This window comes from Coregonus clupeaformis, chromosome 15, assembly GCF_020615455.1.
Source record: "Coregonus clupeaformis isolate EN_2021a chromosome 15, ASM2061545v1, whole genome shotgun sequence".
Taxonomy (NCBI): domain Eukaryota; kingdom Metazoa; phylum Chordata; class Actinopteri; order Salmoniformes; family Salmonidae; genus Coregonus; species Coregonus clupeaformis.
Genome location: NC_059206.1, coordinates 38,346,885 through 38,363,559, shown reverse-complemented (window position 1 = coordinate 38,363,559; position 16,675 = coordinate 38,346,885). Strand labels below are relative to the sequence as shown.

Genomic DNA, 16,675 nt, shown 5'->3' with positions numbered 1-16,675 from the left:
GTGCATCCTGTTTCCATTGATCATCCTTGATGTTTCTACAACTTGATTGGAGTCCACCTGTGATTGGACATTTGGAAAGGCACACACCTGTCTATATAGGTCCCACAGTTGACAGTGCATGTCAGAGTAAAAACCAAGCCATGAGGTTGAAGGAATTGTCCTTAGAGCTCCGAGACAGGATTGTGTCTAGGCACAGATCTGGGGAAGGGTACAACATTTTTTTCTGCAGCATTGAAGGTCCCCAAGAACACAGTGGCCTCCATCATTTTTAAATGGAAGAAGTTTGGAACCACCAAGACTCTTCCAAGAGCTGGTCGCCCGGCCAAACTGAGCAACCGGGGGAGAAGGGCCTTGGTCAGGGAGGTGACTTAGAACCCAATGGTCACTCTGACAGAGCTCCAGAGTTCCTCTGTGGAGATGGGCCAACCTTCCAGAAGGACAACCAACCAACGGAGCAAAGTACAGAGAGATCCTTGATGGAAACCTGCTCCAGAGCGCTCAGGACCTCAGACTGGGGGTGAAGGTTCACTTTCCAACAGGACAACGACCCTAAGCACACAGCCAAGACGACACAGGAGTGGCTTCGGGACAAGTCTCTGAATGTCCTTGAGTGGCCCAGCCAGAGCCTGGACTTGAACCCGATTGAAAATCTCTGGAGAGACCTGAAAATAAATAGCTGTGCAGCGACGCTCCCCATCCAACCTGACAGAGCTTGAGAGGATCTGCAGAGAAGATTGGGAGAAACTCCCCAAATACAGGTGTGCCAAGCATGTAGCGTCATACCCAAGAAGAATCGAGGCTGTAATCGCTGCCAAAGGTGCTTCAACAAAGGACTGAGTAAAGGGTCTGAATACTATGGTAAATGAGATTTTTTTATATTTTCAAACATTTCTAAAAACCAGTTTTTGCTTTGTCATTATGGGGTATTGTGTGTAGATTGATGAGGGGGAAAAAACAATTTAATACATTTAAGAATAAGGCTGTAACGTAACAAAATGTGGAAAAAGTCAAGGGGTCTGGATACTTTCCGAATGCACTGTATGTGCCTGTTATATCACTTAGCGTCAATGTCCCTCTGTTTCAGAAACTAGGTCGTGACCCCTCCGATGAGGACTGCTTCTTCGACCTCCTCAGCAAGTTCCAGAGCAGCCGCATGGACGACCAGCGCTGCCACCTAGACGACCCGAACGAGGAGAACGGAGAAAATGGCAAGAATGGAGGGGCCGTCTCTCTCAATGAAATGCTAGGTAGGTTAGCGACTGTGACGGCGGTCTAAAGCTAGAGGATCCCTAATACTACTTGGGACCGTCATTACTTCCAGTGACTTGATTTGACATCAATGCATGATTCACTCAAAGCACTAGTCTCTAGTCAGGAATGTGTGGCTTTGAATATTTTCTGTCAATTACAGTAAATTAATATAGTCCTCCTCTTGTGCTTCTCAGACCCTACACTCATCACCTCGCCCCAGACAGAGGAGCTGTTTGACCTGATTGTCAGCTCCCAGAGCCGTCGCCTGGATGACCAGCGGGTCAGCGTCAGCAACTTGCCAGGCCTCAGGATCACCCACAACAACCTGGGCCACCTGTGTGTCGATGCAGACCCCCAGGAGCCCAGCGATGACTTCTTCAACATGCTCATGAAGTGCCAGGTAGGGCCGCGTCTCACTGCCTCAGCATCTCGATGGGTTGAATCTTAACCTAAGATCTGCTCAAATAACTCAAATGTTTGTGTTTAGTCAGTCTCTATTAGCATCAATCAATGCATGATTTAGGTAAAATACTCAAATGTTTGTGCATATCTCAGGCTATGCAGGATTCATAAACTGCAGGACTTGCTATTTTAGATGTCTGTCTCTCCCTCTATCTCACTCTCCGTGTCTGCTCCCAGTCCTCAAGGATCGATGACCAACGGTGTTCCCCGCCAGAAGGGGGACCCCGGGCCCCCACAGTGCCTGACGAGGACTTCTTCAGTCTGATCCAGAGGGTACAGGCCAAGCGCATGGACGAGCAGCGGGTCCACCTCCCGTCAGACGAACAGGACGGGCCCGACTCTGACCCAGAACCACCTTCCGGAGACTCCAGCTAGGGACCCAAGCACACACCCCTGGGGGACTCTGCCTCATAGAAGGTGGAGAGAAAGAAAAATCTATTAAATGGAGGAGAAATTGGCCACCACTTGAGGAGATCCGTGAAGGGGTCAAAGTAAATTAGGTTGATGTGTGATGCAAGATCCAAACCCCTTGTGCAATAGGTGGCCCCCTTTCAGCTGTTGTGAATCTGTTTAGGTTTGAAATGTGTGTAAATCCGATAAAGATTAAATGGAATGTATATGATACATTTATGTGAATGAAGGTTTGTGGTGTTTCGCTAGGGTTTGAGATGCCAACAAGAAATGACAGATATTCATATTTACACCATTTACTGCCTTAATCAGTTTTTCTCAGACTCAGATTGTATTCCCAAGTGTCGGGTCTGTGGGTTCAAAGTGCATGATAGAATAGTATTCGGTTTGAAGGATGACGATTAATGCTGCTGGTATTATTGGTGTAACAAACAGTATTGTCTACAGTTTTCGGTGGCAACAACATGGTTAGTCAAGGTCTCTTCATTATTTAGTTATGGTCCTCTGGAGCACAACCAAACAGGTTTTCAAACAAATATATGACTTTATCAAAATAGTAAAAGATACGGTGAAATACATTTGATGGATAATAGTATATAAAATCAAGAAAAACACATTTTAAGGGAGAAATTGAGTAGTTGGATCAGGGGACTTTTTAGGACAGCACAGGAGTAGATGCACAGCCTATGCACACAGAATCCTGTTTTGCAGGGAACTCCTGCTACAATGCCACAGCTGTTAGTCTTCAATTTCCAATCATCTATAAGGGATTAGTCTCATTCTGCTGGTATACTGCCCCTTTGTGGTGAAACTTGTATACTACAACTGTCCTGTGTACCTATTGGAAATGAGTTGTAATTCCTGTGGAAGGTTGAGGATGTGATCTTGTGCTCAAAGTATATTGATTTTAAGCACTTTTTTATTTTATTTTAGTGACAAGCTATACTTAAACTGTACAGTATATACATTGCATATTTTTTGGGGGGATAGTGTATTTGCAACAAAAATGTAGTGCCTCTTGTGTATTTTTATTCAGTTGTGGTTATCAAACTTATTCAGTAACAGACCCAGCGGACCAAAGACGGGTGAAAACTGGAGAAATTAAACAAAAACGGCTTATAGTAAGATCTAATGTACTGTACATATGTGTTGCCTAACTGATGATCCACAATGGACATTTTAGTTGCTCTTCTTCTTTGGGACTGCGTTTTGTAAATGTGTTAGTTTTAGCGTGTAGCTCTTCTTTGTACCTCAAGGGTTGTGAACCTAACCCAGGATGGGACGTGATCCATATGATTCATCTCTATCTCTGTAGTAAGGGGGTAACAAGGTCCCCACTGTTCTCCAAAAATAGTTCATTTCCTCTGTTTTCTCATACCTTATGAGGATAAACTTGGTCCAGACCTATCCGGTACGCTTCTATTTGTCACTGCCATATGTACATATATTTTTTTGTATTTATGTTCCATTTGAGGACATGTAGATGTCCCCTCTGCTTTTAATAAAATGTTGATTCAAATGTTTAATGTGCCTCTGTAGTCATCAACAGAGTTCTAAACATTACCATAAGAATGTCTGCTTAAACTTCAACACTTTCTACGTAGGTGGTGTTGCGACTGCCTTTTTTTGATTACGCCCCATACTACAGTATATTGCAGAACTACTCTTATGTCCAGACCCTCATTTGGTGCAGTGTATGATTCAATTTCCCCCCAGTCCAAAGACATGGACATTCTTTAAATATCAGATATGGAACGTTTTAGAATATCAAATTAGTCTCCTCGCCCTGATAAGAATGACTCCTTATAACAGCAACTGAAAACAGTAATAAAAAAGGATGGGGAGTGTCATTGACTTGCCCTTGGTTGGGCAAGGCACAGTGGACTGACCAAACATGTTGGTTTGCTTTTCTCTGTTTTCTAGAGGAGATTATCCCAGAAACCCTAGACCCACTCCAATTTGCATCCCGATCCATAGACGACGCAATCTCAATTGCACTCCACACTGCCCTCACCCACCTAGATAAGAGGAATACCTATGTGAGAATGCTGTTAATTGACTACAGCTCAGTGTTCAACACCATTGTCCCCTCCAAGCTCGTAACAAAGCTTAGACTCTGGGACTGAACACCTCTCTCTGCAACTGGATCCTGGACTTCCTGACGGGCTGACCCCAGTTGGTGAAGGTAGGCAACATCACCTCCGCCACGCTGACCCTCAACACGGGGGCCCCACAGGGGTGTGTGCTTAGTCCCCTCCTGTACTCCCTGTTCATGCACCACTTCAACACCATCATCAAGTTTGCTGACAACACGACCTGGTAGGCCTGATCAGCGGTGAAGATGAGACAGCCGACAGGGAGGAGGTCAGTGACCTGACAGTGAGGGGCCGGAACAACAACCTCTCCCTCAACGTCAGTAAGACCAAGGAGCTGATCGTGGACTACAGAAAACGGGGGGCGAGCACACCCCCATCCACATCAATGGGCTGCAGTGGAGCAGGTCGAGAGCTTCAAGTTCCTCGGTGTCCAAATCACTAAGAACTTAAACTGGTCCACACACGCATGCACAGTTGTGAAGAAGGCACGACAGTGGTTGAAAAGGTTTGGCATGGACCCTCAAATCCTCAAAACGTTCTACAGCTGTACCAATGAGAGCATCTTGACTGGCTGCATCACTGCTTGGTATGGTAATAGCACCACCCCCGATTGCATTGCGCTACAGAGGGTTGTATGGACAGCCCAGTACGTCACTGGGGCCGAGCTCCCTGCCATCCAGAATCTGTATATCAGTCGGTTTGAAAGGAAGGCCCGGAAAATCGTGAAAGACTCCAACCACCCAAGCCATTGTTCTCTCTGCTTAAGCATGGCAAGCGGTACCGATGCATCAAGTCTGACACCAACAGGCTCCTGAACAGCTTCTATCCCCATGCCATAATACTGCTAACTACACTGAACAAAAATAAAAACGCAACATGTTGGTCCCATGTTTCATGAGCTGAAATAAAAGATCCCAGAAATTGTCCACACGCACAAAAATATTATTGGACAAAGTTTTGGACAAATTTGTTTACATCCCTGTTAGTGAGCATTTCTCCTTTGCCAAGATAATCCATCCACCTGACAGGTGTGGCATATTAAGAAGCTGATTAAACAGCATGATCATTACACTAGTGCACCTTGTGATGGGGACAATAAATGGCCAGTTCTTTCACACAACACAATGCCACAAATGTCTAAAGTTTTGAGGGAGTGTGCAATTGGCATGCTGACTACAGGAATGTCCACCAGAGCTATTGCCAGAGAATATAATTTTCATTTCTCTACCATAAGCCACCTTCAATGTCGTTTTAGAGAATTTGGCGGTACGTCCAACCGGCCTCACAACCGCAGACCACATGTATGGCGTCGTGATGGCGGAGCGGTTTGCTGATGTCAATGTTGTGAACAGAGTGCCCAATGGTGGCTGTGGGGTTATGGTATGGGCAGGCATAAGCTACGGACAATGAACACAATTGCATTTTATCGATGGCAATTTGAATACACAGAGATACCATGACGAGATCCTGAGGCCTATTGTCGTGCCATTCATCCACCGCCATCACCTCATCCTCCTCCATGTCACAAGGATCTGTACACAATTCCTGGAAGCTGAAAATGTCCCAGTTCTTCCATGGCCTGCATACTCACCAGACATGTCACCCATTGAGCATGTTTGGGATGCTCTGGATCGACGTGCACAACAGCTTGTTCCAGTTACTGCCAATATCCAGCAACTTCACACAGCCATGGAAAAGGAGTGGGACAACATTCCACAGGCCACAATCAACACCCTGATCAACTCTATGCGAAGGAGATGTGTGGCACTCCATGAGGCAAATGGTGGTCACACCAGATACTGACTAGTTTTCTGATCCATGCCCCTACCTTTTTTTAAAGGTATCTGTGACCAACAGATGCATATCTGTATTCCCAATCATGTGAAATCCATAGATTAGGGCCTAATTAATTTATTTCAATTGACTGATTTCCTTATATGAACTGTAACGCAGTAAAATCTTTGAAATTGTTGCATGTTGCGTTTATATTTTTGTTCAGTATAATATGCTTACTTACTTTATCATGTTCTTCTTATTTTGATATCTTGTGTGTTTTTGTTCTACCTTATTATTGATTACATCATTGTTGGGGTTAGAGCTGGCAACAAAGGCATTTCACTGTACTTGTGCATGTGACATTAAAACTTGAAACTACATAACAGTGATCAGAATGCAAAGCTCTTTATTCAGCTTGAGTTGTGGTTCACATTTGCACATTGGCTCTTTTCCTGTTTGTTGCAAAAACACAGATGCATCATTGCTCTTTTACTCTTTTTGGATCGGCGTTCCTTTGATAATTACTGTACATAAACAGCCTCTCCTCTATGATATCATAGGGAAGCTCGCTATGGGAAAAAAAATGAACAAAGGCCAAGCAATTCCCATGCATCTCCAGTCTTCTGCTGGAACAGACCACAAACCTTTCATTGGGCACACCACGTCATTTAAACGTGGAAATGTGGGTAATATTTGGTTGAGACGTTGGTCAATGTGATTTCAAAAAGACAGCCAGAAGTTTGTTCAATTCTCAATGTGTTGTCACTATGCTTTCAACCATTTAAAAGCACAACAAAGTTCAAATGGATATACAATGTCAGATATTTTGTATTTATACAACAACTTAATGTGTTATCACTGTGCTTCATCTAATAGCACAACCAAATGACCTGGATTGCAGATGAGATTACGTTAAATTTACATAGTGCAAGTGATCAATCCTGTTCAAGATTCTGCGCAGATTATTACAGCAATTGTGAAGATCTCCACAGACCTGCCGACCTTTGCATGCTATCATCTTGAACATGCACACTTTCTATGATTACATAAGAAGACATTTATAGTTACAGTAACCTCAAAATGTGGCCATGGATGTGTTACTCATTTTAAGGTTGAATAAATACTGTTACATTAGTTTGTAAGATAGCCTTAGCTTTAGGCTATTTACTCCATTACAAAAATATTATTGAATTGTGTTTGGTTGACAGCGCAACCAAATATAAACATTTAAAGGGTATCTAATGCTTGGATAGTTTCATCTGAGCCACTGGCTTAATCCTAGTCTTTGACTTTTATTTTTGGTTTAGTTGGAGACGTGAATCGAACATATAATTTGGTAACTTGTTGACAAGTTAATAGGCTATTTACTGTATTGCAAAAGTGATATTGAAATGTGTTTGGTTGTCAGCAAATTCCAGTTTGTCTACAAATTAAGAATTTATACAGTACCAGTCAAAGGTTTGGACACACCTAGTCATTCCAGGGTTTTTCTTTATATTTACTATTTTCTAAATTGTAGAATAATAGTTAAGACATCAGAACTATGAAATAACACATATGGAATCATGTAGTAACCCAAAAAATATTTTATATTTGAGATTCTTCAAAGTAGCCACCCTTTGCCTTGATGACAGCTTTGCACACTCTTGGCATTCTCTCAACCAGCTTCACCTGGATTGTTTTCCCCACATATGCTGAGCATTTGTTGGCTGCTTTTCCTTCACTCTGTGGTCCAACTCATCCCAAACCATCTCAATTGGGTTGAGGCCGGGTGATTGTGGAGGCCTGGTCATCGGATGCAGCACTCCACAACTCTCCTTCTTGGTCAAATAGCCCTTACACAGCCTGGAGGTGTGTTGGGTCATTGACCTGTTGAAAAACAAATGATAATCCCACTAAGCGCACACCAGATGGGATGGCGTATTGCTGCAAAATGCTGTGGTAGCCATGCTGGTTAAGTGTGCCTTGAATTCTAAATAAATCACAGACAGTGTCACCAGCAAAGCACCCCCGCACCATCACACCTCCTCCTCCATGATTCACAGTGGGAACCACACATGCGGAGAGCATCCATTCACCTATTCTGCTTCTCACAAAGACGCGGCGGTTGCAACCAAAAATCTAAAATTTGGACTCATCAGACCAACGGAGAGATTTCCACCGGTCTAATGTCCATTGCTCGTGTTTCTTAGCCAAAGCAAGTCTCTTCTTATTATTGGTGTTCTTTAGTAGTGGTTTCTTTGCAGCAATTCGACCATGAAGGCCTGATTCACGCAGTCTCCTCTGAACAGTTGATGTTGATATGTGTCTGTTACTTGAACTCTGTGAAGCATTTATTTGGGCTGCAATTTCTGAGGCTGGTAACACTAATTAACTTTTCCTCTGCAGCAGAGGTAACTCTGGGTCTTCCTTTCCTGTGGCGATCCTCATGAGAGCCAGTTTCATCATAGCGCTTGATGATTTTTGTGACTGCACTTGAAGAAACTTTCAAAGTTCTTGACATTTTCAGAATTGACTGACCTTCATGTCTTAAAGTAATGATGGACTGTCGTTTCTCTTTGCTTATTTGAGCTGTTCTTGCCACAATATGGACTTGGTCTTTTACCAAATAGGGCTATCTTCTGTACAACAACCCTACCTTGTCACAACACAACTGATTGGCTGAAACGCATTAAGAAGGAAAGAAATTCCACAAATTAACTTTTAAGAAGGCACACCTGTTAATTGAACTCCATTCCAGGTGACTACCTCATGAAGCTGGTTGAGAGAATGCCAAGAGTGTGCAAAGCTGTCATCAAGGCAAAGGGTGGCTACTTTGAAGAATATAAAATATAAAATATATTTTGATTTGTGTAACACTTTTTTGGTTACTACATGATTCCATATATGTTATTTCATAGTTTTGATTTCTTCACTATTATTCTACGATGTAGAAAATAGTAAAAATAAAGAGAAACCCTGGAATGAGTCGGTGTGTCCAAACTTTTGACTGGTACTGTATGTTGGATTCACATCTCCATCTCAACCAAGAATCAACGTTAAAGAATAGGACTAAATCAAACAAGACTTTATTTAAAATGCATTTAAAGTTTGATTAAATTTAGTCCTATTCTTTAACTTAGATGTTTGGTTGTAGACAAACTGGAATTAATGCCAGACTAAGTCAGTGGCACAGATTGAACTATTCTAAGCAGAAGATACAGTACATCTCCTTCAAATGTTGATATTTGGTTGCGTTAACAACCAAACACAACTCAATATCCAGTTTGTCTACAAATCAATAATTGATATGTTGGATTCACGTCTCCATCTCAACCTAAAATCAAAGTTAAAGAATAGGGCAAAATCTAATCTAATCTAATTTTGAATACACTTTAGATAAAGTTGATTTTGTCCTATTCTTTCTTTGATTTTGAGATGGAGACATGAATCCAACATAGAGTATTAATGATTAACTTGAAGATTACATTTGAAATAAACCAAAGCTTGAAACCCTAGGCCAGTATGTATTGTTTTTTTTAGTTGAACCCTGGGTTGAATTGAAACAATAGCTGTTGATGACTTTGCAAATGCTATATAGGCCTAAATAGTATCATTAATGATATATGACGTATAAAGTATGGTTACATTTCAATCAATCAATCAGATTTATTTATAAAGCCCTTTTTACATCAGCAGATGCCACAAAGTGCTATACAGAAACCAAACCTAAAACCCCAAACAGCAAGCAATGCAGATGTAGAAGCATGGTGACTAGGAAAAACTCCATAGAAAGGCAGGAAACTAGGAAGAAACCTAGAGTGGAACCAGGCTCTGAGGGGTGGCCAGTCCTCTTCTGGCTGTGCCAGGTTGAGATTATAAGAGCACATGGCCATTTAAGGCCAGATCCTTAAATGATCCTAGGGCTTCATTTGCTCTGTTAAACGTACCCCTTGGAATGACTTTGATAGCAACAGCGAATATATTTAGTTATTAAGAGGTCTCTCAATAATCATTCTCACGATAGCACATTGGTAGTAGTCAGTGTTCTGTTCAATGTTCTCTACCTATAAATTACTCTAAATACCCCAGTTCATGTTGTTAAGTTTGAAAGAAAACAAGATAAAAATCGCTCACACCATTCAATCCAATGAAGGGCAGCTCTGAACAGTTGAAACTGGATTTTAAAGAGCTGATTGATTCTCTGCATAAATGCGGAAGACACATTTCAGTTCAATGCATTCAGTTGTATAACTGACTAGGTATCCCCCCATCATACAGTTGAAGTCGGAAGTTTATATACACTTAGGTTGGAGTCATTAAAACTTGTTTTTCAACCACTCCACAAATTTCTTGTTAACGAACTACAGTTTTGGCAAGTCGGTTAGGACATCTACTTTGTGCATGACACAAGTCATTTTTCCAACAATTGTTTACAGACAGATTATTTAACTTATAATTCACTGTATCACAATTCCAGTGGGTCAGAAGTTTACATACACTAAGTTGACTGTGCCTTTAAACAGCTTGGAAAATTCCAGAAAATGATGTCATGGCTTTAGAAGCTTCTGATAGGCTAATTGACATCATTTGAGTCAATTGGAGGTGTACCTGTGGATGTATTTCAAGGCCTACCTTCAAACCCAGTGCCTCTTTGCTTGACATCATGGGAAAATGCAAAGAAATCAGCCAAGACCTCAGCAAAAAATTGTAGACCTCCACCAGTCTGGTTCATCCTTGGGTGCAATTTCCAAACGCCTGAAGGTACCACGTTCATCTGTACAAACAATAGTACGCAAGTATAAACACCATGGGACAACGCAGCCGTCATACCGCTCAGGAAGGAGACGCGTTCTGTCTCCAAGAGATGAATGTACTTTGGTCCGAAAAGTGCAAATCAATCCCAGAACAACTGCAAAGGACCTTGTGAAGATGCTGAAGGAAACAGGTACAAAAGTATCTATATCCACAGTAAAACGAGTCCTATATCGACATAACCTGAAAGGCCGCACAGCAAGGAAGAAGCCACTGCTCCAAAACGGCCATAATAAAAGCCTACTTTTTGGAGAAATGTCTGGTCTGAGGAAACAAAAATAGAACTGTTTGGCCATAATGACCATCGTTATGTTTGGAGGAAAAAGGGGGTTAATTGCAAGCCGAAGAACACCATCCCCACCCTGAAGCACAGGGGTGGCAGCATCATGTTGTGGGGGAGCTTTGCTGCAGGAGGGACTGGTGCACTTCACAAAATAGATGGGATCATGAGGAAGGAAAATTATGTGGATATATTGAAGTAACATCTCAAGACATCAGTCAGGAAGTTAAAGCTTGGTCGCAAATGGGTCTTCCAAATGGACATTGACCTCAAGCATACTTCCAAAGTTGTGGCAAAATGGCTTAAGGACAACAAAGTCAAGGTAATCCTATAGAAAATGTGTGGGCAGAACTGAAAAAGCGTGTGTGAGCAAGGAGGCCTACACACCTGACTCAGTTACACCAGCTCTGTCAGGAGGAATGGGCCAAAATTCACCCAACTTATTGTGGGAAGCTTGTGGAAGGCTACCTGAAAGGTTTGACCCAAGTTAAACAATTTAAAGGCAATGCTACCAAATACTAATTGAGTGTATGTAAACTTCTGACCCACTGGGAATGTGATGAAAGAAATAAAAGCTGAAATAAATAATTCTCTCTACTATTATTCTGACATTTCACATTCTTAAACTAAAGTGGGGATCCTAACTGACCTAAGACAGGGAATTTTTACTAGGATTAAATGTCAGGAATTGTGAAAAACTGAGTTTAAATATATTTGGCTAAGGTGTATGTAAACTTCTGACTTCAACTGTATCTGGCCCTTTGCCCTCTCTGAATCATGGCATTGAACGCTTTAGCAGGATTCTTTCTCTACACAACTGGCTATGTGATTATTGCAGCTCAAAGTGTGTAACTTTTGTTCACAATTTCAATACCTTTTAGAAACAAAACACGTTTTATAAGGAGGTTGGGATCCACCCAAATAATTTGGGTTCCTGGATCCTTTCACAGCATTAAGGCTGTGTTGAGACTTATCAATGACCCAAGCCCAGCTCAGTTAATCCCTACCATTGTGTCGCTGAGTTGTCATAATGCTTCAGCAAATGTACATTATAGCAGGGGCGTTGGTAGACACAATGTAAGTAACGCAATTTATGTCCCTCTAACTGCCCTAAATGCCTCTGCTGATCCTACAGCTATTGTATGCAGTCATCATATGCCTATGAACCAGAGTTATACTGTTAGCACTGATGCAGTGTGCCCTAGTAGGTAGTCCACTGTGTGCAGCTCACCAACATAAATAACATGAGCATGTCCACTTCTGCTAAGCTTCCCAGTAAAGCAATGAAAACAATCAAGTATCCCAGAAAAGTGCTAAAAATGGCACACGTTAACATATGTAGCTTAAGAAACAAGGTTCATGAATATTACTATTTGATTTGTTATTTTATTGAATATTAAAACATACAATCTACTTGCAGTGAAGCCGCTCAACATTTACATTACATTCAGTCATCTAACAGACTCCCATCCAGAGTGATCCACAGAAGCAACCAGGGTCAATGCCCTGCTCAAGGGAACGACAACAGATCTCCCACAAGGTCAAAAACGGTGAACCCAAACCAGCAACGTATCATCCACTGGCACAAGCTCCCAACCACCAGGACACCAGCCCTCCAAGATCCCCCCCGCAGTTCCCCAAGAGCTGCCCCTCAACCATCCGAGACCCCCCACCGTGAAATAAAAAATCATAATAAAATAAAATAATTCCCCTCCCCCAAGAAGGGAACATATTTTCCATAAATACAGGTATTTTATCAACCAGCACATTTTAGTTCAGCCATAATATTTGTTGTAATATTTGTTCTATCTTTTCAGGGGGGTGAAATTGAAAATGTAACCAGCTCTGCAATGCTTGTTTGAAAAAGAGAGATACTTTGAAAAAGGTTTCATTTTCTAGTAATCACTAATGAGACATGGCAATTTTTAAACAATGGATGAGATTTTCTCAGTAATCTACTTGAGAACCATTTAGGGTTCAAGTAAAACTTTTGTATAAGTGAAGATTTTAGAGAAACAAGCTTCATGAAACTTGCTAGTAACAGATGACATTCATATTCTGACTCTCTCTGAAACTCACTTTGATGATACAGTGGTAGCAATACATGGTTATAACATATACAGAAAAGACAGAAATGCCAATGGTGGCGGTTTGCTGTTTATATTCAGAACCACGTTCCTGTGAAGCTTAGAGAGGATCTTATGTTGTAAATACTGTTGAAGCAATATGGCTACAGGTTCATCTGCCTCACCTAAAGACCATTCTTGTGGGAAGCTGCTATTCTTGTGGGAAGCTGCTATAGACCACCAAGTGCTAACATTTAGTATCTGGATAACATGTGTGAAATGCTAGATAATGTACTGTATGTGATATCAACAGAGATGTATATTTTCTGGGTGATTTAAATATTGACTGGCTTTCATCAAACTGCCCACTCAAGAAAAAGCTTCAAACTGTAACCAGTGCCTGCAACCTGGTTCAGGTTATCAGTCAACCTACTAGGGTAGTTAAAAACAGCACAGGAATGAAATCATCAACATGTATTGACCACATCTTTACTAATGCTGCAGAAATTTGCTTGAAAGCAGTATCCAGATCCATCGGATGTAGTGATCACAATATAGTACCCATATCTAGGAAAACCAAAGTTCCAAAGGCTGGGCCTAATATAGTGTATAAGAGGTCATACAATAAGTTTTGTAGTGATTCCTATGTTGTTGATGTAAGTAATATTTGTTGGTCTCTGGTGTGTAATGAGGAGCAACCAGACGCTGCACTTGACACGTTTATGAAATTGCTTATTCCATGACTGTAAAAACTGTTAAATCCCTGTGGATTGATGAGGAATAGAACAATTGTATGGTTGAGTGGGATGAGGCTGCACAACAGATTGGCAAACATACTGCAAATTGAGAAATCATGTGACTAAACTGAACAAAAAGAAGAAGACACTGTACTGTGAAACAAAGATAAATGATATAAAGAATGATAGTAAAAAGCTCTGGAGCACCTTAAATGAAATTTTGGGCAAAAGGGCAAACCCAGCTCCATCATTCATTGAATCAGATGGCTCATTCATCACAAAACCCGCTGATATTGGCAATTACTTTAATGATATTTTTCATTGGCACGATTAGCAAATTTAGACATGACATGCTAGCAACAAACGCTGACACTACACATCCATGTATAACTGATCAAATTATGAAAGACAAGCATTGTAATTTTGAATTCCGTAAAGTGAGTGTGGAAGAGGTGAAAAAATTATTGTTGTCTATCAACAATGACAAACCATCGGGCTCTGACAACTTGAATGGAAATTTACTGAGGATAATAGCGGACGAAATTGCCACTCCTATTTGCCATATCTTCTATTTAAGCCTACCTTAAAGTGTGTGCCCTCAGGCCAGGAGGGAAGCAAAAGTCATTCCGCTACCTAATAATAGTAAAGCCCCCTTTACTGGATCAAATAGCCAACCAATCAGCCTGTAACCAACCCCTAGTAAACATTTGTAAAAATGGTATTTGACCAGATACAATGCTATTTTACAGTAAACAAATTGACAACAGACTTTCAGCACTCTTGTAGGGAAGGACATTCAACAAGCACAGCACTTACACAAATGACTGATGATTGGCTGAGAGAAATTGATGATAAAAAGATTGTGGGGGCTGTTTTGTTAGACTTCAGTGCAGCTTTTGACATTATCGATCATAGTCTGCTGCTGGAAAAACTTAGACAGGGAATTCTTACTAGGATTAAATGTCAGGAATTGTGAAAAACTGAGTTTAAATGTATTTGGCTAAGGTGTATGTAAACTTCCGACTTCAACTGTATATCATGTTAGTCCAGTTCATTGATAATGTTGATTGAGGAATGGAAAATGTATAATGTGGAATTTAAGGTTTACAGGTTTGAAGTTGTGGAAACAAGACAATCTCAGTTGATCAGATAGCGCCCCAAGTGTTCAGAGAAAAGCTTGGGGTTCCTCTGAAGGAACATGGAAAGCAAGATTGAAGTTATTTTTATTGGGATATATTCATTTGAATATATTATAATTTCCATGTAACTTAGAATGTGTCATGAATCAATGCATTTTCTGGGATGATGTTAGGAGGTAAGGAATTAATTTGTATGTTTTGTTTGTTTGGTTCAATTAATGTTATATTAATGGAATACTCTTTGCAACAACAAATAGAAAGAAAAATAGGAATTGTTATGATGACTTGTGATACAAGATTCATTAATGTATGTACAACTCATAAGATGTATGTGTCACGGTTTTCAAAGCCAGAACCCAGAAGCAGACCAGGACAAGGTAAGTTGAAACAAAGGTGAGTGTTTATTTAACAGATCCACGAGTGAGGCTGAATAATCCAGGGAACAGAGCGGGCGGCGTGGATGGGTTGTTGAGGGTGCAGTGGTAGGTCCAGTAATGGCTCGGCAGCCGCCGACCATCAGGCAGAGGTGGGGTGAAGGTTCCGGATGAGTGACTGCAGATGGAACAAAACGGAGGTAAGTACAAAACAAGCAAACAAGGTGCAAAACAACAAAACTAACGCTATATGCTCTAAGGCTGATCCACTGATAAACATACTGTTCATGGCTAACGATCCGGCAGGGGAATGGATGTTAGGACAGAGCCTAAGAAGGGTGATGATCAGGACCAGGTGTGCAGATTGCTGATGGGATGCAGGTGCGGAAATCAAGAGAGCTCCCGCCTAGCAACGTTGCCCGGCAACCAGGCAGGGAGCGTTCCAGAACCCCCTCGGGAAACTGGAGATCCCGAGCAGAAAACTACTAACCCAGACAGGAACCGACTCAGACTGCAGGGTTCGTTACAGTACCCCTCCGACGACGCCACCGGGCGGACTCCCCGGAGCGCCAGGATGGAGGCGGAAGAAGTCACGAATGAGGTCAGCATCTAGGATCTGTCGCCGCGGAATCCAACTCCTCTCTTCAGGACCATACCCCTCCCAGTCCACGAGATACTGGAAACCCCGGCCCCGCCCGTCTGGAATCCATAATGCGTCGCACCGTGTAGGCAGGACCACCTCCGATCATCCGAGGAGGAGGAGGAGGAGGCGGAGGAGGCAACAGAGGACTGAGGAGAACAGGCTTGAGGCAGGAGACATGAAAGGTGGGATGGACTCTGAGCGTTCTCGGTAGTTTGAGTCGAACTGCAACCGGATTGATCACCTTCTCCACCACAAACGGACCAATGAACTTCGGTGACAACTTCCTAGACTCAGTCCGTAAAGGAAGATCCCGTGTGGCCAACCAGACCCTATCTCCGATGGTATAGGTGGGAGCGGGAATCCGGCGACGATTCGCCTGGAGCTGATACCGGTCCGAAACTCTAAGGAGTGCCTTTCTGGCCCGATGCCAGGTCCGGTGGCAACGACTGAATATGGGCCTGAACAGAGGGCACTGAGAGCTCCTTCTCCTGAGAAGGGAACAATGGAGGTTGGTAGCCATACAGGCACTGGAAGGGGGACATCCCAGTGGCAGATGTAGGGAGAGTATTGTGGGCATACTCAACCCAAGGCAACTGAGAACCCAGGAGGTGGGGTTGGAGGAGACAAGGCAGCGTAGCGTGGATTC

General features: G+C 42.2%; 1 protein-coding gene across 1 annotated transcript in view; it reads left to right on the top strand.

Annotated features, from left to right (window-relative positions):
- LOC121582483 (G-protein-signaling modulator 1) overlaps positions 1-3,650 on the top strand; it is a 46,038-nt gene extending 42,388 nt beyond the window's left edge. Inside the window, exons 12-14 of the mRNA XM_041898301.2 lie at positions 1,085-1,247; positions 1,446-1,651; positions 1,891-3,650. Coding sequence (XP_041754235.1) covers positions 1,085-1,247; positions 1,446-1,651; positions 1,891-2,088 — 567 coding nt within the window. The 3' untranslated portion in view covers positions 2,089-3,650. The remainder of the gene's footprint in view (positions 1-1,084; positions 1,248-1,445; positions 1,652-1,890) is intronic.
- The last annotated feature ends 13,025 nt before the right edge of the window (positions 3,651-16,675 follow it).